This window comes from Botryllus schlosseri, chromosome 4 (genome assembly GCF_051294905.1).
Source record: "Botryllus schlosseri isolate E-star chromosome 4, Bs_hap1, whole genome shotgun sequence".
Classification (NCBI taxonomy): Eukaryota; Metazoa; Chordata; class Ascidiacea; order Stolidobranchia; family Styelidae; genus Botryllus; species Botryllus schlosseri.
The window spans coordinates 498,322-520,909 of record NC_137239.1 but is presented as its reverse complement, the minus strand read 5'-3'; the positions used below and the strand labels follow the sequence as shown (position 1 = coordinate 520,909).

The 22,588-nt window shown below is 39.6% G+C and overlaps 1 protein-coding gene across 4 annotated transcripts in view; it reads left to right on the top strand.

Moving 5' to 3' along the window:
* Window positions 1-22,588, top strand: part of LOC145437835 (dual E2 ubiquitin-conjugating enzyme/E3 ubiquitin-protein ligase BIRC6-like) — a 90,013-nt gene that overhangs the window by 1,319 nt on the left and 66,106 nt on the right. For 2 of the 4 annotated variants that reach the window (XM_080315137.1, XM_080315140.1), the window contains exons 2-21: window positions 505-689; window positions 2,151-2,303; window positions 3,739-3,827; window positions 5,992-6,122; window positions 7,702-7,789; window positions 8,619-8,747; window positions 10,924-11,176; window positions 12,080-12,179; window positions 12,241-12,460; window positions 12,973-13,063; window positions 13,277-13,360; window positions 14,357-14,465; window positions 14,716-14,924; window positions 15,743-15,878; window positions 17,068-17,239; window positions 18,198-18,295; window positions 18,365-18,462; window positions 19,665-19,831; window positions 20,345-20,605; window positions 21,457-21,565. In XM_080315137.1, the coding sequence (XP_080171263.1) occupies window positions 505-689; window positions 2,151-2,303; window positions 3,739-3,827; window positions 5,992-6,122; window positions 7,702-7,789; window positions 8,619-8,747; window positions 10,924-11,176; window positions 12,080-12,179; window positions 12,241-12,460; window positions 12,973-13,063; window positions 13,277-13,360; window positions 14,357-14,465; window positions 14,716-14,924; window positions 15,743-15,878; window positions 17,068-17,239; window positions 18,198-18,295; window positions 18,365-18,462; window positions 19,665-19,831; window positions 20,345-20,605; window positions 21,457-21,565 (2,882 nt within the window). The remainder of the gene's footprint in view (window positions 1-504; window positions 690-2,150; window positions 2,304-3,738; window positions 3,828-5,991; window positions 6,123-7,701; window positions 7,790-8,618; window positions 8,748-10,923; window positions 11,177-12,079; window positions 12,180-12,240; window positions 12,461-12,972; window positions 13,064-13,276; window positions 13,361-14,356; window positions 14,466-14,715; window positions 14,925-15,742; window positions 15,879-17,067; window positions 17,240-18,197; window positions 18,296-18,364; window positions 18,463-19,664; window positions 19,832-20,344; window positions 20,606-21,456; window positions 21,566-22,588) is intronic. The other 2 variants (XM_080315141.1, XM_080315138.1) reach the window with 2 other exon arrangements.

Below are 22,588 nucleotides of genomic sequence, written 5' to 3'. Positions count from 1 at the left end.
CTTTTAGTCAACCGATCACAAAGTGGGAAAAATTCACCCATTTTTGAGAATTCTTCTCCGGTTTTGCAAGTCTCAATTTTCTGAAAGTGTCCTTATTTTAGATTTCCAAAATATGGTAAGCCTGCCTTAGGATACGTAGAGAATTGAACAGAACATCGTTTATCAACCATGGTAGCCAATCTATACATTGTTATTTCCAATTGTCTACTACTTGCTGACGACCCAGAGTGGAATTGGTGGCAACATCACGCAGAACTTTCTGTTTAATAACCTAATTCTTTTATGCAGAAAAGCTCTCATCACGCCGGATTTATTTCAAAAAATGAACCGAGATCCCATAGGGCTGACAATTAGGCCTATCCATGCAAGTGTCAGCCGACATTATTCTGGACTGTTTCAATATGAATATACCATTCAATTGCATGTTGAAGTTTCGTGCTATCAATAGTTCCACCAAATTAATGTAGGCCCGGTAATCAGTGAATGCAGCATGTTTATTTTCAGAATCTGGTGCAGATGGAAATTTGCTTCTCTGCCACCATCCCTACACCGGCGGTGTCATTGTAAGCGATGGATGCTCGATGGGGTACCGATGTCACATTGACGGGGTTCTAATGATGAAGACAATACTTCAGACATCCATAACATCTGGAGATAAAATAGTGACTCTGGAGTTGCCATTCTCCCAAGTAAGGTTTTTCTGATATATCTGGAGCTATACAAAGTCACTGCTTCTATTCATGAATCATGATTGCTAGCTGTAACAGTCGCTGGGAATTGATAGGAATTCCGCTTCCCCATGCTTTCAAATAATTTAATGATAGGCTTTGTCCAGTTGATATTAATATGGTCAGATTGTACAAACTACAACTCTAGTTAGTTGGTGGTCAAGTAACTGCTATTTTTGTGAGTAGTTCTACTTCTAATTTCGCATTTTGAAATGTAAGCAGTTCTAGTTCTAGTTGCGCATTTAGAAGAAATATTTCAATTGTATAAAGAAGTAGTTGTGGAAGAAACAGAAAAATGTGTCTTCATTTGACATGAATTGTAGGCCTACATACAGCTGGCGTAGCCTGGGGCTGGGTTTTTGATATCGAGCCCCCCACATTTCAAACTGGTACTGATGTTCATGTGTAGAGCCGACATGATTCCGATTAAAATGAAAATAAAATGAATTAGTGGCCTCTGAATTGAAATCAGTTATTGCAGATATGTAAAGGTCGTTTGTTCTAGTTTTTGTTGGAAGTTTCGAAAAGTGAGTTGGTATTCCGGTACTGGTTGCTAGTTATGAAAAGTGGGTGTTTTTAAATCTGGTCCTAGTTGCGCATATGCTGACATTATGTGTTCTCATGATTATACTATGATTTGATATGAAATGAACTTGATTTTTGTTTCACTTTTTACGAATTTGGAATTCAATTCAATTTACAAGTTGTAACAGATGTAACATTACAAGACAAATAATAAAAAAACTCTTATCGTTTTAATTCGTATATATGTGATGTATAAATTCTTTTTAAAAGTGAATTATATCATGATGATTATGTTTTATTCATGATGTTGCTAGTTGATTCATCATTTGGGATGAATTGGCGGTGTAATGAACAAGAATTGCTTGGTGTCTCATCTTGACACATTTGGGCAAGGATTTTTGAGGGCCAAGAAATCCATAAGTATGTTTTTCAATATAACTCGAGAAATAGTCAAAGTCATAGATAGTACAGATCACAGGCTTTCCATTGGTACCAAAATTAATCCTCAGAAGGCATTAGGCTACTGTTTGAGTGGCGTTGAAATATCAGAAAAGTGTCTCACTTGGCCTCCTCTCCCCCTATGTCTAATTCGAATGGAATTTGAAATAAAAACTGTGTAGCCATCATTCTAATTCAAATCTAATTCGGAAAAGATGAATATGTTCGAGTTATCCAACTGGTTTTAGTCTGGTTGTATTGCCATAACGATATAAGCAATCACAATATTGTTAGCAGCAAAATATATTGGCTGTGGAGAACTTTTGTTGTATCATGCTGCGTTTACTGATGTATGGTCCAGCCATTTAAAAAGCTCTTGACGACAATTTGTAACTATATTTACCGCCGAGATTCAGTGAACACTTTAAATTTCCTATGTGCATTATGCAATTACTACAGGCGAAAAATCTGCTACAAGCTATCGAAATCAGCGACTATGTATCGCCAGCACAGGGAACGAAAGAACAAAATCCTGGTGACATGGACTGTATAAAGGAACTGGTCGCCTCATTATCAAAGGAAATAGACAAATGCCCACTTGGAGCATATTCTGTAAGTTCTTACCAGTTCAATAAAAATATTGGAAGTTTAGGGTTTTAGGACTTCATTTATCTGTCGGTAGGTAGGTCTGGGCAAATTCGAGCACCGATACTCCAGTGATTCAATCCTCAATCGAGCATCAGACTTTGAACGGAGTATTTTAGTATCACTCATTATGTCATCACACTGGTACGAATGGTGTGGTAGGCTGTTATGCGACCATAAAAATAGAATGCTAGTTTTACGTTAAAGGTTATCCGGCATTTTATCGATCATGCCTATTTCATTGCAATTTGTAACGATGCTGTGAGTTTTCATGACTTCGCGGATATATGTTAAGGGGCACTGCACTCTAAAATTGATGTGGTCTGAAATTGAAGGGCAAAACGAAAAAAAAATTGGCAGCCATTTTCTTCAGAACGCCACCGTAATGGAGCTGCAATTTATTGAAATTTCCATAAAAACATCACGCTCCAGCAGTCGCGCAGAGATCGATCTTTATATAGTTGTCAGCGGATGTTATGATGGAAATAAGTCGTGCACGCCAAGGTGGTTTAGATACCGTGTTCAACGGAAGATGTTCAGTCAGGAGATTTTTGTCAAAATCGGGCCTACTGTATTCTATTTCTTCTGGACAGAAATAGATCATGTCCTATTCTTATGTATAAAACATTATTTATGTATAAAACATTGTTAGACATGATCTATTTCTGTCCTGTCTGTCGTGAAACCCTTGTGTAAATTTCAAGAAATTGCAGATCCATCGCGGTGGCGTTCTGAAGAAAATGGCTGCGGCCAAAATTTTTTCTCGTTTTGCCCTTCAATTTGAGACCACATCATTTTTAGAGCGCAGTGCCCCTTTAATGGACGTATGTGATTCGAATGTGACGCTATGCCCAATTGACTAGCAACTTTCCACAATCAAAAATAGTATCAAAACTATATTTCTCATTGATTTATTAACTCACAGCAGCAATGATTATGTCATTTCAGTTAACGAAAAACTCTCTCACTACTCGAATCATTCGAAATAATACTCGATTCAGATTGTGAGTACTGGTATCATTGTGCCATGCCCTATTTGTTACAGTTAAATGTGGTATGATGTAGCAATTTTTCCTGTCACCTCCATGTTTTATATATTTGCACAAGATTCTTAGTGGTCCCTGTGTAGTGTGTACTTGCCATCCAGCTTAATCAATACACAATCACAGATGCAGCTAATCTATATTTATCAGAGTGGTAGGGTAATAAACATCTTGCTCACATCTGTTCCGGACATTCGGCTAAAATATGAGATGTGTGAGGTTGTTTTGCTCACTCTTGGGAAATTTTCAACAAAATCTCCCGTTAATGAGGGATTTGTATGTTTGTACGTATATGTTGCGAGTAGCTCTCGTTATAGATTTTCGACAGTCCCAGTGATGGTGTATTATCTTTTTTGCAGCCTGTCAATAAGTGGGCATCTTTACAACTGTCAATGAAATATTCCACATTGAAATCGGCTTGTAGCAGTCTCCTGCAGATACATCAAGAGTAAGTACTTGGGTATAGCTTAGGAAAGGTTGGATACAATTGCCTTGATATTTCCGATGGTGGAAAATTTTGGCCAACTTGAGTAAGTCGGTCGCATGATTTGAGATATCCGTGTACCACTATCAGGACGGTCATTACCACCATCCGGTTTTGAGGACATGCTTTCAGTCGACTCATGTAGCCTACGCTGCACAAGTCTACATAAGGGGTATTCAAAAATGAAATTTTTTCTCAAATCGTCCAGGCTACTTCATAAAATTATTAGGTTACCTAATTTAAGCCTATTCACCAAATTTGGTTCAATTCCAACCAGTGGAAGCGGAGTTATTGCCGTCGAAAAATTTGAATTATGAATAAAATAGTATTTACGGTGATCAATTCTTCAATTATTTATTATAGTGGTGCCCTCCGTAAATACTATTTTATTCAAATCTAAATTTTTCGACGACAATTACTCTGTTTTCACTGGTTGGAATTGGACCAAATTAGGTGAACATCGTTTCTATAGACCAGGGGTCACCAACCCGGTGCCCGCGGGCACCAGGTAGTCCTCGAGGACTAGATGAGTAGCCCGCGAGCCCATTCTAAAAATAGGTGGAATAGCAGCATTTACCAATATTCGTCAGATTATTACCAGTGAGCTTTTAAATATATAGATTGATTGATTCAGCTATTCTTGTTTAAGACACACTAACATGTGGATAAACACTTGAAGATATCTTCAATTACAATTAGTAATATAGATGCATGTGATAGAATCACCAGAAATTCAAGATACGGCGCATTGCCTATAGGTGACATGACGGAATGCGGTCCACGGTCTTCTTGAAATGGTGGGGGTTCCGTTACGATAGCTCGACGACCAGGACAATGCCAAAGTAGTAAACAATATTACTATTCGGACTCAGATAGCCGTGAAGTAGTAGCAGATTTTCAGTAACTGTATAGTGTATACCCATTACGTATTGCATCTTTTGGCACAGCTTGTTTTGTTACACTAAACGCAGTTTAATATACCATGTTTCTAACTTTGTGTAATCGTTGCTGCTGTCCGGTATAATGAAATCTTGTCATTTCTGGATGCTGAACAGTAGGAGATTGAAATTGTAACACTGCAAAATGACCCCCACCTCGCTGTGCAGAAAACGTTTGGTGCATTTTTGATACGGAAAACTACAGTGGTGTATGCGCAGCAACTATGAAGGTTGCAAGCGTGAAGCGTCTATTGTTCGACTTATCGTTGTGAATCAGCCTTTTCGGACATGAACTTCATCAAAAACAAACACAAAACACGCTTAATTATTGCACATCTGTAACACTAACTTAGAATTGCAGTGTCAAGTTCAACACCAGTGTACAACGCACTAGTTGATATCATACAATGCCAGGCTTTCCTCTGACTGCTATAGAAACAGATAACATGATGTCCAGTCCTGCCCAGTGCTATGAATATCAAAGCGGAAATTCAGTGTGGTACGGGTAAACGGCGGGAGTAAATAGTAGCCCGCCGCTTCAATCATTACGCAAAAGTAGCCCTCGGTTGCAAAAAGGTTGGTGACCCCTGCTATAGACAACCTAACACTTTTATAGGGTGAACAGAAAATTTTCAAATTTTAGTTACCGTATATAATAAATAGAAACCTTCGTCTACTGTAGTAATGCGGCTACTGATTGGAATTGAACAAAATTTGGTGTGTAGGCGTAAATTAGGTAACCTAACAATTTTATCAAGTAGCCAGGACGATTTGAGAACATAAAAAGTCATTTTTGAAGACCCCTAGTGTACATGGCCCTATGGATATACTCAGGTGTAGCAAATATCACAAGGCCAAGTACACACACAATAGTAGGCCCTACATGTAGTACCAGAGGTGTTCAAAGTAGTCAAAATTGCCACTCAAGTATAAGGAGAAGGAACAACTATAAATTACTTTTCAAATACCAGTAGAGATAGTCAGTTTCAAGGCATCTCAAAACTACTTCAATTAGAATTGGAAAAAGTATGAAAAATTGGTTGATTGGTCGAGTGGTGTCATACTAAAATGACATTACTTCTACTTGAGCGCCAATATTGACTGTTTCTTGACCACCTCTGTCTATCAGCTGCTCGTTAAACGATTCCATTTTCATTTCTCCCCTTTACCAAGCCATGTGATCTGTTAAGTTTCAGTAAAATGATGAAAGAGCAGTTGCAAATGGACTTGGTAGCCAAACGTAATCATATGCTCAATGGACTGTCTTTTCTCTCAACTATGCTTCATCAGCTGGTGCTGCTCGACCACACGGAAAATACAGGTTTGTGAAATATATGCCCGTTCCTTTCGTTTTTCATACCGACTTTACCAGTAGGATTGTTCAAAAATAACTTTTTATAAATTTTTCGGCCATTTCATAGATTGTTCGGTCGCCTGTGAACACGTCACGCATCAAATTTGACTCAATTCCAACTAGTTAAAGTGAAGTTATTCAAATTTTACTGATTACCAGTGAAATTGTTGAGCTGTCTAAAAAACGATGCACAACAATTTTGTCTCAATTCCGTCTAGTAAAGATGTTGTTGCAGTTGAAAATTTTGGATTTGAAAAAGTAGGATTTGACGGTGGGTAATCCCTGAATTATGAATGAAAAACTCAAATAAGTTTGCTTGTACGAGTAGGGATTGAGTCAGAATAGTTTGCATCGTTTTTGTGGACAACGTAAGAATTTCATAGGTTAGTCAGTAAAATTTGAATTTTTTTAAAAGTGTGATTGGATGGTATACCATAATTTTCCGAATATAGTACGCCCCCATGTATAATACGAACCCTCAAAATGGCATGCAAATTCTGGGTAAAAGCCTGTACCCAAGTATAGTACGCGCCCTGTATTCGCAGTACATGGATACATGGTAGCTGTGTTTTAGCGTTCGATGGCATTCTGCTTTGCGATGTCACTATTGAACAATTATGACATAACAATCGCTAATCATTACACACTTAACGGCATTGTCTATAAACGATATTAGATAGCTGCCAAAGCCTGCGAGGCTCGCACGCGACAGTTCAGGCCAGCAACATCTTGCGCACGAGGCCTATCACAGATGCGATTGTGCACTAGGCCTGTTGGAGATGCGACTATAGTGTTTAGGCCAGCGATTACATCTTGCACACATGGCGTGTTGTATATGCGATTGTCCAGGCCTGTCGTTGACGCGATGAATTAGCGAGGATTGCCGCGCACTCGCGTAGCTCGCATACAAACGGCAAACCGACTCAGTAGGAGATCGCTTGCTGTTGTGACGCTAATTGGCAAAACGCTTCTCGCTAATGGGCAGCGCGTAACACTGATAATACGAATTACGGGGCATGATGGCGAATGTGATACGGTACGCGAATAAAACAAACATCAAGAAAGGTGTAATTTCAAGTTATATTTCGAGAGAAATTTTTTCAAGGCTTGTTGTACCCATGCATAATACGCACCCCCGATTTTAGGACAAAAAATCAGGAAAATTTTGCGCATTATACATGGAAAATTACGGTATTCATATTGAAATGACCCCGAAAATTTACGGCTGACACTCGTCATGGGTAATACATGAATATAGCATACTAATCAATTGTTTATTGGAGTTCCGTATCTCCAAGAACCTCTATCGGCCTGAAGCTTTTTTTACAATAAATTCAAAATTTTCATACTACAATAGTTTCACTTCTAGTGGTTGAATTGGAAATGATCCGAATTTGGCGTGGATCGTTTTTTTACTCAATTTACCAATTTTATGAAATAGACACAAAGATTTAATAAGCAGCTATTTTTCACCAACTGTAATGCGCAATTTACAAACTATACAATACTCTGCAGACTGTGATTTTAACTTGTTATTTGCCTGTAGAATCATCGGATTTGTTGGATCGCCGCAAGATGTATTCGGAAATGAGTCGCAGAAAAAGCTTTTCGGCCTGGCCGCATGAAAACTACAAGTCAGTTGCTGCTTTGTAATTCATTCTTTGTTGATGTCATTTACATGATGTAAAATTTCTCAATGTAGCTTAAGGTACCCGATTTTTTTACAATTATTGTAGCTACCAAGTTTTTTTCAAATTATATTAGATTAGAATTGGAATTACCCAGTTTTGAAATCATTTCATATCAAATCTATAGTTGATTTGGTATTATGACTCGAGTCCGTGTACAAGTCTTGTTAAACCCACTTTTTATAACTCTGTTTGGTGATTTCGAATGGTCCGTATTTATAATACACCAATCTTCCTCACTTGCAGTTTCCAGTCGAATTTTCAAGTACCCGGTACCAATAGACGAAATACAAACAGTGTGGCTACTTTACTATTCTTCGAAATTACAATGAAATGTCACTGTTGGCCGTCTGAGTCTCCGGTTGTATGTCTTGGTTGCATGACTCGAGTCCAAGTCGAGTCAATACACAGATTGACTCGAGTCGTGCCATTTCCATATTTTGAGAGAATGACTCTAAAGTCGAGTCGAGTCATACGAAAATCGTGACTAGAGTCGAACTCGAGTCATTACAACCCTGAGTTCTACTGTAGTATTTCAGGAATACCAGCAATGAGAATAGAATTAAAATGAAAGCATGGAAAGATATACTCAATTAGATTACAACTAGATTACCGGCATTTCGCTGTAATTAAATTGGTTATACAACTATAATTTTCTTGTGGACGAAATGTGATGTCAATATTTGGATTGAAAAATACCCAATCTGATTTGCATTTTGTCCGCGTATCCGTCTCTGGCCGTCGTGTAGATGATGTGATGTGTGTCGGGTTGCAGATATGCCTCTTCCAAAGCCATGGCTGAAGCAGGCTTCTTTTATCAGCCCGCGGCTGCTGGAGACGATCGGGCCATTTGCTTTGCTTGCAGTGTGTGTTTGGTGTGCTGGGAGCCTTCGGACGAACCATGGTGAGTAGAGTATTGATTTCAAGATTTGCAGTCGGCACTACAGGCTTGTAATGGCTCGACTGAATTTTTCGTTAACACGAGTCAGTTCGTGTATTGATTCGACTTGTTCTGGGGTGATTGCACATGACTCGACGTATTCTATATCACTTATTCAAGTCCGGATGACTTGGATTCAGACTCGAGTCTGGACACTATGACTCTGACTTGAAACCTTAAAATCTGCATAATGATTGAAACCCTAATTATTTGTTTTCAATTCCGGAAATTACGAAGCAGTTTCGCTTCATATCTGTTGAAACTTCAGAACTCACATCAACAGAATTACCCACTGAGATGTCCTATCCTACTGTGCGCACTCATTTTGATACCCAAATTGCTAATAGCATACTGATCCAAACGTGTTGCTGTTACTAGATATTTTGTATACCCTTGTCGTAAAATTGAAAAATATCTCTAATGTCTAATCTATAAATGTCTTCACAACGTTATGGATTTGAACCTGTCAGTTTCAGCAAATCAGTGATCACTGTTCAAACAGTCTTATGAAATCGAAATTCCACAAGTTTTTTCCTAGTTTGTCCCAATAAAGGGATTGAAACCTCAAGACGGAATGCATCTTCTCTTGTGATATACATAACTACCTTTCCAAAATAACTTCTGGATGAGCCGCCAGATTGAAATGTCTGGACTTGACCTTCCTCAAAAAATCTGTCTCACAATTTTGGTGCCATATAGGCCTATGTTGCAGTCGGAAGCGTCGGATTTTCAAGACCACATATTTAAAAAAAGGAAGCTGCAGACTTCTCTTTGCAATAATTTGAGTTCACCCTATTATTACATATGATACAACGTTATTTTCAAGAAAATTTTGTTTTGTTGCGGTTTATCACTACCATACAGTTGTTTTTGCACCAAGACAGAGGACCATTGCAGCATAATCCGGCTAAATTTGAACTTTAGGGGTCCGCGGGGTTCCGTGACAGTACAAAAGGGGTCGACGTAGACAAAATGAGTTGACAACCACTGATTTAGAATGACTGAATTCCAACAAAATACCTGCCCATTGCTACCTGGGTTTTGGTGTTCGAAACCTTGCCCATTTCAAACTCGAAACCCCGTCCTTTCAAGATGCAGATTTAATCAAGAGGAAGGCCGTTCTGATTCGATAAACTAAAACTGAATGATTTTGATCTGTTGAGACAGGAGGTGCACAATAAGCAGCATTAAAAACTGCCAGGTTGATCGTTGATGGTTTTTCAGCTGATTTTATGGCTCATGGGTACAGCGCCCTAGTGCAGGAGCGGCCAACCCGTGGCCCGCGAGGTAATTCTCGAAATTAGTTATAACGCCAGGTAAAATTGCAAGGCCAACCAAAATTTGATTAGCCTGACCGCGAAATTTGATGATGACTAAAAAATAAGTTCCGACGCATTGGCAAAACTAGGGACGAGCCACATTTATTGCAGATTTTCGTATATGACCAATGACCATGCAGTAGAGTATTTCGTAGCAGATTTATTTGACTTGGAATTTTTCTTTGCACTTCGCATGATTTATTGTCACTCGATTTCTGGCATTTAGTATTGCAGCCCCCTCCATAAAATGACGAATATTCGTAATTTACAGAATTGAGTGTAGGAGATAATTTGTCTTCCAACATGCGACTTAGCTTGTGCGCTCGCAGCGAGATCGTCTGCGATGAAACATTTGCACAAAATGATAGAGGCATGTTCACCGAAACATTCGATAGTGCTATGTCTAAACGCCGAATAAGCCGGTCCTTGCCAAATGAGCCCAGTGATATACAGAGGTGACCCTCAATATATGCAAATAACATATTTATTGATCGAACTCACTCATTACCTTTGAAAAAGTTTCGTGCTTCGCGGGACCAGCACATGAATGCACACTGCACAGCTGCACACTGAGTTTCATGACATAATTGTTATCAATTTTAAAGCGTAATCATATAAGTCTGGTTTTGAACGTTACCTAATTCTGTTCGCTCCTATCGGACGACTAAAAAAATGTCATCAACATTCAAGTGGCCTGCGCAATGGTTCGTAAATCTCATGTAGCCCTTTGGCCGAAAAGGTTTGCCACCCCTGCCTTAGTGTGATGATATATCGGTGTTCCATAAATTATTGTAATATTATCATTTTTATTATTTTCACAGGTCTGAACATGAGAGACACTCGCCCACATGCCCATTTGTGCGTTGCGAGCCAACCATGAATGTGCCCATGGCGGTGACCCTGGCGTATCAACCTGCGTTGCCAAATCCGTTGATGAGGCTTAGCGACGAGCAGCTCGGTCATTCGAGCGGGATGCTGCAATTTCTCGCTGTTGGAAATCATTGCAGTCTGGTAGTCGGAGCTACCAAGTCCGGGCGTTTTGTGCTTTGGAATGTCTGTGACCGCAAGCCGCCGGTGAGTGAAAATGTTTCAAATCATATACCGTAAACCGGGGTCACTTTGGACACTAAGCAGTAAAACATTTCAATGGTTATTGAGGGAAAAGGGTTGCCGCTGAATGTGCCATTCTTTTTCATGAGGCAACAGTATCACAACTAGTCTCAATAAAGGCTGGATTCATTTCACTGCCAGATAAACTGGACCAAACATTGAGAAATTAATGGATGGAGTGGTCGATTTCATCAAAATTGATGGGTATTGAAATTCTTACAACCAAACATAGATACGGTAGCATGCGAGTCAAAACTTGGCAGCAGATACCTCCATGACATCCATGCCTTATCCATGGCAAAAGTCTCAGCAAGCTCACCCTTAGATCGACATAAGAAAATGTAATGTTCAAATTTACCCCCTCAAATTTTATCAAAACGGGGCAACTTTGGATGTGATCTTTGTCAAAGTCTATCGTCAACGTTATTCGTTATGACCTGCCTGATGGCTTTTTATATGGAATGAGAAGGTTATTAAATGAAGAGTTTGCCAAAATATGAAGAAAAATGGGTAGGCAATAAGCTGAGAGATTGTAAGCGGGCGGAAGCTAATTATCACATGCTGCCCGCTGCGCCCACATGCGCCCGCTGAATATGGCATGAACACGACAAAAGATATCTATAAGAGGACATGAGATAGGGCGAGTGCATAGGGCGAGAACACTAAAGTACTTGAAATCAGCGCTAAATCACGGTAACAAGCTTAATATCTTCTGGCGCCGCCAGTGAGATAACCTTATCACGATATGTTATTTCGTGATACTTGATACCTGCACTGCTCAACTCACTTGAGATGCTGCTGAACTACTCTTGATAGCGCCTTGCCCTGTTGTGTGTCATTTTTTAATGTCACTTTATTCCGTGACAGCTTCAAGGAATGTTACTCGTCGACAAGACTACTTTGCATTGTCAAGTACGGGATCAAGTGAAATGTGCAGAAAGCGCATTGTGGAAAAGTATTGATTCCGGTACGCCTTTGCGACTATTGATATCCGCCCCTTTCACTAACCATCTGCTTATTATTCCCAGATGATCTCTGCATAAAGGAATGGATTGTGACTAGCATCTGTGTTCTCGATAAGCTCGACAACCCGGATCTAATTGAAGTCATGGAGAAGAAATGCACACAAAAACCTCCCGTCATCGCTGTCGGTGCGGTGGTTGAATTCACATCGATGAATGAAGAATCTGGAACTTCACTGTTTTGCTCTGTCTTATTCTTTCTCGGTACTGAAGCAATATTGTCAAGGTAAAAAGAATGATATGCCAATATGTCTTTTGAAGAGTACTCATTTTGCACCTTCATGGTTAGCGCAAATTGAAATCGCATACATTAGAGATGTTTTGCTGATAGGCAAAAGCGAGCGCCTGAGTGATTCGATTCTGAATTGAGTATTCGAGTATAACCCATTGTGATGTTACAAATGTAGGAATGCTGTGGAAGTTTCATACTACCTTTTGCACGACCATGGTGGTCAGTACTTTTATTTTGTATTTCATTCGACCATGCCCATTTGATTTTACTTGGTGACAATGCTGTTGGTGCTGTGCGGATCTGGTTATCACTGTTTCGATCTACCAATATATGCAATGTTTAGGCTATTTCATATGGAATAACTTTATGGAGAGGCTGTGTCCAAGGAGGTCCATAATGAGATACGGCACGTTTTGGGAGTAGGCCTATTCAAGTTGGCTTTTGATACTTGTGCTACTCGCTGCAGCGGTTATGTTTTTCTGCTCACTTTTCAAACTCTTTCTCAGCATGGCACAGAAGGATGCAACAACTAGCGCTGCACAGGACGAGTCTTCCCAGTATTCTGACGACGGAGATCTAACCAGCGAGGAAGCGATGGTGAGGCGGCCTAACATTACTTTGTGCATAAAGAATCGAACCGGAAAAGTCACACATATAGCCTACTGATGAGATAGTTGACATACAATGTTATTTTGAAATCTCTGCTCGTTGCTCACGATGACTCCTGACGAGTGTCTGTCGAAGATATACGGGTTCATTTCAGTAACGCCGTATGATTCAACTGTACCTCTTACATATCTATTTTTGCAGCAAATTGGCAATCAAATGCCGGAACTGTTGGAATATGATATGCCGGACTCCATCATGCACATTCCTCCTGATGACAGTAACCAGGTTGGTACTTACCATGGCTACCTTTATTTGAATTAAACACTCCAGTCATGTGATTACGAATGCTGTTCGTCACACGTTACCTGACGAGCGCGATCGGAAAATATTCTTTCCTATTTTTATATGAATATAGTAGTAGGATAGACGTAGTTTTGACTAAAAAACGGAAAACGGTGTAGTAGAGAGCAGCCTAAAAGGATGGACACGCGAGAAAGTATTGTGAGTAGGCAGAACGCGTCGACTTCCGAATTCCCATACCTATTTGTTGGAACTTTATCTGGGCTCCTCCTTGACATCTCATCAGCGTAGGAAGTGTCCTACAAAAAGCCTAGGAGGTGGGCCGTGCTATAAGTCGGCAGTTGCGGTATAAGAATGACGAATATCGGCCTGGTGTAAATGACCATAGTAGTCGACAAACACCATGAATACCACAAACACACGCACACACAAACTTCATTACTGCAAGAAAATGGACTGGCGTTGTTCGATCTGGTGCAGATGTGGTCAAATTAGCCATCGTTTGTGCTCGTTCATCGAGGCCTAATCTAGCCTAAAACACTGAATACTGCCTAGTAGAAGTGGTATGACGTACTTGCCTAAAAAATGAAAACTCAGAAGCACCAGTGGTCACTTACTTTTCCATTGTTTGGAGTATTCATGGTGTTTGTCGACTACTATGGTCATTTACACCAGGCCGATATCCTTCTTATTTTTCCGTAATGCCGACTTATAGCACGGCCCACCTCTAGGCTTTTGCAAGACAACACTGACGCGGATGAGGTGGGGAGGAGGAGCCTAGGTAAACCTCCAACACTTAGATATCGGAATTCGGAGGTCGACCTCGGTCGGACTCGAACCCGCACCCGTTGGTATTGCAGCCGTGGATTATACCACTACGCTATCTCGTCACTGAGCCCTGGGTGTCTGAAAATGGGTCCTGTACTGCTTTGTAATATTGTGACAATTTGTGGATGTGACGTTCTCCTATTTTCATTTTAGAGCAAGATCCATGTTGTGCAGAACGCAGATGTTGGCTCGGATCTTCATCTGAAAGATACTAACAAAGAAAATAACCCACCGTCCGGTGACAAAGAGGTGGTCAACATAGGTGAGATTACACCCAGAGAAGGCCATGTACTTATATTTTGCAGAAGCACATTTACTTGATACTAATGAGTATTCAGCAATGCTGTGATTAAGAACTTGCGTGCTATTCTTTGTGGCCGCATAAAAATTTTGAGAGTCATACTGATCCATGAGTGGTACTCACTCGCATTCTAGCTAGACTTCAGGCATAATACTTCCTAGATTCACTAAGGTTCTTGTTTTCACCCAGCCGGTATGCTTTTGTATTTTAGATGAACCGACACCTGCCAAGATACTTGAAGTGGTTTTAGTGGATGTTGTCAGCCAAGATGAGTCTGGCAAGAAACTTCAAGTGATCAGCAATGTTTTGTTGACGAACAATGACAATCAATTTGTTGCTACGTCACATCCCACACTTTATTCGTCTGGAGTAAATACGAATTGCAGTGCTACGACTGAAACAAATCAAGAACAGCCAGAGGTTGGTAGTGTTATAACTAGAGAGTGGCCTGATTATTGTATCGCTGACAATATCGCGTCGATATCACACTTGGAGAGAAATATCGTTATCGGATACAACAGGTCAAATATATCGGCGATTTTCGTGACGTCACATCATGGTAGTAAAGAGTCCGAGTACTGTTATCTGTGACTTCCAATTCTGAATATTGATCGAAAGCTTTCAGCTGTGTAGAGGCAGCCTTTCTCGTTTCTTTCATGTCCAAGCATACCTAAAGCCGTTCAAATAAATGTTGTGAAGTTTTGGAAATGAGCTTTTCTGTGAAAAACGAGGCCTAGAATACTACAGAATTACTTTTACTGGAAATTTTTTCGTAACAATGAAGTACTTGTACTTTATCGGGCTACCCTGGCTGCTTGCACCACTTACTCCATGAATTTGGTTTTTATATATACTACTTCAATTCCACTCAGCGGTACTGAATTAAACAGTTTACGAGGCAAAACTAGTCGTAGAACACTTCGTTTTTACCTACTTGTGAATTACAACTCGTGCTTGGAGTAGCAACCATGACCGCTGTGCTTCGACCACGTCTGCATTTCACAAAGTAGATGATTGAATCTATGTCAAACTTTACATTCGATAAAAATTCAACAGTATTAAGTGATGATCTTGGAAAACGTACAAGATAATTGGAGCCTGGAGGTCCCATTCTAACTCGAGTAGAGAACCAAGATACTGACTAAGGTGTAAAAATACTTTGTTACTGACTAGATCTGTATGCAGCCACTCAAATTTGTAAACATATGTAGACAGTCACTAGCACATTCTGTTTTTAGAAGCTCAAAAGTGCCGAAATATCTCAAGAAACTACTTCTCCTGTTGAAGAATTTGGACGCGCCTATCGCTTTGCTATCTCGCCATCTCAGTCCGCGATATGTGTGGAACCTGCCATCGTGAATGATTCCGATGAAGGTAAAGGAAAAGAAAGGACGTAGTTTATTTTTGTCCTTCATATACACCGACTCATGATATGCATACACACGATCTGTGCATATTAGGGCTGTTCAAATAAGAAATTTTTCTTCAGATATCACTGGCTATGTGAAAAAATTGTTGAATTGGTGAAAACAAAGCTACACACCAACTTTGTCTCAATTCCAACCAGTAGAAGCTAGATTCTTGCAGTAGAAAGTTTTGAATTTATCATTAAAAAATGGGATTTCTAAATTATTCTGTCAACCCCATAAAATTGTGAGGCTGTCAGTAGAGACGATGCACACCAAATTTGGCTCGATTCCAACCACTAGAAGTGGAGTTATTGCGGTAGAAAAATTTGGATTTGAATAAAATAGTATTTACGATGGCTAACTCTTTAATTATTTGATATAAAATCATGGAATTAGAAATTTTGCTGCCGCAATAACTTGCTTCTAGTGGTTGGAATTGAGCCAAATTTGGTGTGCCTGATCCCTACTCACTGCCTAACAATTTTATTGGGGTTGACAAAAAAATTTTGAAATTGAATTTTGAAATTTTTTAATGATCAATTCAAAACTTTCTACTGCAAGAATCTCGCTTCTACTGGTTGGAATGGGGTCAAAGTTGGTGTGCAGCATTGTTTGAACCAACCTAACAATTTTATCAAGTAGCTAGTAAAATCTGAAGAGAAAGTTTTTTCGAACAGCCCTAGTGCATATGCACACCATGAGTGCCTGATGTGGATATGTTGCTGGATAAGGAAGGTGCAGATATAGCCTTAACGGCTTGTTAAGTCTTGCATCACCCCGCCACGCTATCCCAGTAATCCATGAGCGCCAAGCGGGGAAGTCGTGGATACCAGTTTTACTCATCGGGTTTTTTGTCTGACTCGGCCGGGGATCGAACGCAAGACCTACCGATCAAGAAGCCGGACGCTTCATCATTACGCTATCTTATTGACTTAAGCGGTTTTTTCCTCGTGGATGATATGAATTTCAAATTTGTTTCAGTAAATTGTACAAGAAAATGCTTACATTTTTAGAATAGATTAAAAATTACTTCAAATAGATTCGCTTATTCAAGTTTGGTGTGCAGAGTTTTTAGTATAGCCAGTAGAATCTGGAGAAAAAATTAAATTTTTAACAACCCCACGTGTGTATTGTAGCCGTACATTCTGTTCCAGGACGAGTATGGGTATCGACCCCGGCAAGTGTTGAAATTTGCGAATTGCCTGAGAAATTCTCTGACGCCGTGTCCAACGACGAAGCAGATACAGACAGTACGGACGGAGATTTTATCGAGACAGACATGGACATGGAAATGGAAGTGGATCGAGAAGAGGATGAGTCTCAGAGGTGGTTGGTTCTTTATGCCTTGCACTCTATACGATGCTAATTATCTGATTAGGATAATTACAGGGACATGCTGGTAATCTTAATTCTATTCTGGTTTGTGACGTGCTTCTTTGCACTCGCTTTCATTTAAATCTAATTTGTGGCATCCCGAAGACGCTAGAGGAGCACCATATCGTTCGAAACAAGGCAAGCTTGCTGGACAAACATTTGACATTCTCATTTCATATTAAATTTCCAAGTGTTCGCGAACTCAGTGATTCTAATTTTAACCGCTAAATCGGAAATGGGGACACCTATAATTGTAATTCTAATCTAATTTGAAAAAAACAACTTTTGTTATCGCTTCGAAGTATCAAAAGTGATCGACAAATATTTCTCCAGCATTTTGCCTCGTTTGTTCGATGACCTGCTAAAAATGTCTACTCCCATTACACGAGATCCTCGTCAAAGGGCAATATCTACTTACCCCCACCGAATAGCAACCTAAGTAAGTGAGCTGTTGGCTACTCAGGACCCATCATCTGGAATGCATTACCACAACGTGTCTGTGAATTGCCTTGGGATAGATTTCAAAAAGACCTACGCAATTAGCTCTAATCTAGTTTGAAAGAAAACTGTGTAGCTGTAAGTCTAGCTGCGGAAAAGCTGAATATTTCATATTTGTCGGCGGTACCAAATTTGATGTTCCTCTCAGAACTACATTCACTGCTAGTTAGTGATGCAATTGAATTGCAATTAACCCGAATATTTTCGGCTGACACTCTTCAGGGGCAATCGTCAGCAGCTAGCGGAGAATTAGAAAGAACCTTTTATATCAGCTATCCTATCACAAAAGAGAATGTCACCAGCATAGAATTTCAAATCATCAAGGCTGCATATTCTGAAATACCACAAGCTAACCAATATTACCAGTTTGCTTATTTCAAACACGTTTTGACTCGTGCATCTATATTCGCAGTGTGTCGAAGAATTCATATGTTCTGATGCTGGGAGATGATGGCATCCTACGATTACTGGACGTGACAGAGATGAAAACGGTGCTGGAAATCAAATCGGGTAACGTTGCCTTTATTAATGCATTGATTTGATAAAATGTAACTCAATTTTTTCTCTCTCTGTATTCAGAAGATGGGATCGGCGACAAGTTCGTCGCTTTTACATTCTGCGCCGATGCGGGTCAAATATGCACTGCTACCAAATCAGGAAAGCTTACATTTATTAAGGTATGGAAACATGCCAGTGTACTGTATCATTTGTAGTCGCGTTTATTCTATGGAAACAAGATCATTGCTAATTCATCGTTGAATGTGAAAGCCCCAGTGATCAGACTTGGACAACTAGGTAATTGTAGTTGTCCAATTAGGGTAATTAATCGGAATGCTGGTGTTGTAATTCTAATCTAATTAGTGAAATGTTTGTATGGTGTTATTTCATTGTGATCTTTGATTTTTCCTGGAAACGCTACAGAACAACTGTATATGCCTGGTGGGACATTTGCCATTCTCTTGCTCTGTTGATCACTATGATTTTTGTAAAGTGATTTCCATTCAATACCTTGGTTTTGGCAAATTAAGTAATTCTAATTCTAATCTAGTGTAGTAAAACTTGCATAGCTATCATTCTAGTTCTCGCATAATTAGTTATAACTGAGAATTTTCCAGTTCTCCAAGTATAGCAATGATAGCACAGATTATTTGCTACTGCAGCAATTGGAACTAGATGCAGAAGTATTTGTGTGTCAAAACTCGAACTGTAGAACTCCATAGAACTGTTGTGAATAGATGCGGTTATCGACAAAAATCGACGGAGTGATCTTTTGTAGCCATCCTACAAGTTATGATATGATTGGAATTAGGTTTGGGCACAATCGAGTAAATAGTGATTTTATTCTGAGCGATTTATAACCTCTTGGCTTGTCCAGCAAATTTCTTGTTCACATGTTTGCTGAACGGCAGTCTCCAAAACGTTGCGTCACCCAAGAAAACGCAAGAGCACACCTTTTAAATACCGTTGCAAAATCAAATGGTCAGAAAGACCGTATGGTTTAATGAACGTAATAACCTTGGTATTTTTATTACTACGATAAAATCTCAACCAATTGCCCGATTTCGATAAAATCAAGTTTTTTTTTTCTGATCAGGCGATGGCTATCTTGCTTTGAGTACGGGTTTAATAAAATCTATGATCACAAGTTTCACTTTGAAAAAAATGGAATGACCCTAGTTTTAGTTCTAGTTGAAGGTTTTGAAAGTGAGTAGTTGTAGTTCTAGTTGCATAATTGCGCATCTTTGAAATGTAGTAGTGTGTACAAGAGTGACCACAGGCGAATAATGGCAACGATCTAGTTTCATTGAGGTAGTTGATTTATGCTGATTGAGGCCGGGAAATGTGCTTGTTTTCGTTCTAATCTCTTTTTGTTGAATAGGTCGGAAGACAACCAGCTCCAAAGACTTGCGACGAGAGTAAATCTGCAGATTCTCATTCCGTGACGAAGGGGACCAAAGAAAATAAGCAAGAAATGGCGGAACAAGATTACATCGCCAACCAGCCACTCACGAAATCCACTTTGAACACTCTCTACCAGTTGACAAAGTGAGTATTCTAGAAATTGCTGAGGACTAATTTAGGCTGTTTTACGCTGAGCCGCGGCTCTCAGGATCGCAATGTTACAAAAAATTGAAAGTGGCGAAAAACTGAGCTGTTCAACGTAGTTAAGTTGCTTCTCATGTAGAAGTAAGGCATCTCTACTATATGCAAGTGCAAGTCAAACTTGCACCACTTGATATTTTTCATATTTGTTAAATTAGATTATGACGCGTATTACAGCTACAAAGTTTTTCACAAATTGAATTAAAATTAGAATGATAGCCGCACAGTTATTTCCAAATCAGATTTAAATTAGAATACTAGCAATACAGTTTTTTCCAAACTCAATTAGAATTTAAATGACTGAATTCGCGAAGACATGAAATCAAGTTCCGTTTATATCAAAGCAGAGTTCCTTCTTCTAGTCCTGTGATATTTTCGTATCACGCCTAATTCAGCACAATTCCTCACTCTGTCTAGCTTTCTGCGTTTATGTACATTTCTGTCTTTCGCTTGCAGATTTGAGCCTTTAAAGCCGAGATTCCATGCCAAGACGCCCCCGCATTGGGCGGAAGTGCCCCTCCACAACTTGAGTCCTTTGGACATGGGATCCCGCCTGTCGCTGATCGAAAGGTTCGACAACGTGGGAGGCAAAATGAAACGACATCCCGACGTCCCGCTGCAGGTGAAACAGCAACGTAGGCACCTGCGTCATCCGAACGAACATTATTCCTACGATTGCAATCTGCACACGAGAGCTTGGAAGTTACACGGGGAAAGGTGGGTGATTCTGTTAGCCGGAGCAAAATGTGGGTCCACCTGTGCTATGATCATGATAAATGAACAGGGATGTACGGTAGGTCTGTTCAAAAAGAAAACTTTTTCTTCATATTTCACTGGCTATGTGATAATGTTGTTAGGTTGGTGAAAACAACGCTGGACACCAAGTTCGGCTCAGTTCCAACTGCTAGAAGCAATGTTCTTGCAATAGAAAGTTTTTAATGTTGAAAAATAAAGAAATAAAATTTCCATATTTTTCTGTTAACCCTGTAAAATAGTTTGGCTGTCGGTAGAAATGCTGCACACCAAATTTGGCTCAATTCCAACCATCGGAAGCAAAGTTATTGCAGTGGAAAAATTTCCAATTCCATGGTTTTATAATAAATAATTAAAGAGTTAGCCACAGTAAATACTATTTTATTCAGATCCAAATTTTTCAACAGCAATAACTGCGCTTCTTGTGCTTGGAATTAAGCCAAATTTTGTGTGCAGCGTTATTTTCACCAACCTGACAATTTTATCACATAGCCATTGAAATCTGATGAAAAAGTTTTTTTTAAACAGCCCTAGTGCACACTGTTACAAACACTATTTTCCAAATAAGAGTAGGATTAAAATTAGTGTTTTACAGTTTTTTTCCAAAATGTATTAGAATTATAGTGATAGCTACACAGTTTATTTTTCGAATTCGATTACGATTCGAATCATAGCCACACATTCTTTTTGCAAATTAGTTTGAAATTATAGTTAGAGCTACAGTTTTTTCCATTTGTATGTAAATGATAGAGTGTGAAATATAAGTAACTATCGGCCGACGTTCTCAAATGATAACTCGCTCTATTCTTTCACAGCAACGGGAAAGAAATCTTTGAAATCTTCCTGCCCCGGCCCGCCAATTTGAGTCACATCGACCTGAAATTTGTGCTGAACAAAAGAATTAAGACCACCGATAACATCCAGGTATCGTCGCATTGGTTTTTTTAACATCACATGCATTTATAAGGCTAGATGCATGACGGTGATGCAAATTTTAATGATTTCAACTCACCAAATTCATTCATATTCATTCGGTTACATAGCATTGATGTTGGACAATATCTCTTTAAAATCCTGGTCTGCACCAACAGACTTACCTGTATAATTTTGTATATCATCAGAAAAGTAGTACATTGAACGCTCTCGTATTTGAAACTCCACGGCCATTATATTTTGTGATACGATTGTTGATATACGATGTTCTTTCCAATACTCTAATACAGTGGTTCCCAACCTTTTTCGACCCACCGCCCCCTTTTCAAGGTCAACACCAATCATCGCCCCCCAAAATTTTGTGCACCGATAATTGGGCATACAGACTGTAATCACCGGCGGGTTGACTAAAAAAAAAAAAAAAAAAAAGGTCATCTTTCTCCGCTCAGAGCTGCGAATATCGTTTTTTCTCTCCGAATTGCGAGGTGGATGACTAAAAAAAAAAAAAAAAAAAAAGGTCAGCCGTTTTGACGCGTCATCGCCCCCCTATCGCCCCCTTCGCTATTTTCGCCCCCCGTCGCCCCCTTTGTCCATTTTCGCCCCCCTATCGCCCCCTTCGTCATTTTCGCCCCCCTAGATCGCCAAATCGCCCCCTGGGGGGCGATATCGCCCACGTTGGGAACCACTGCTCTAATAGTTGCTGACGATTACCCATGGTGCGCGTTACCAGAAAATATTCTGGTTTATTTCAATAGGATTATATGATTCAATTGTAAATTGTATAGTTATGAAATGCAGCTGTATATTTCTTTTTCAAAGTCAGCTCACAAATTAACTACCAAACTTCCAATTGCTGACGATTTCCCCTGAAGAGTCTCAACCAAAAATATTCATGTTTATATCAATATGAATAATTGTTCAACTGTGATGTAGTCCATATTCAGCTTGCATTCTAATCATCCTTACTATTCATTGTTTGCAGTATGTTGTATAAGGATAATCTATTAGTTGGAT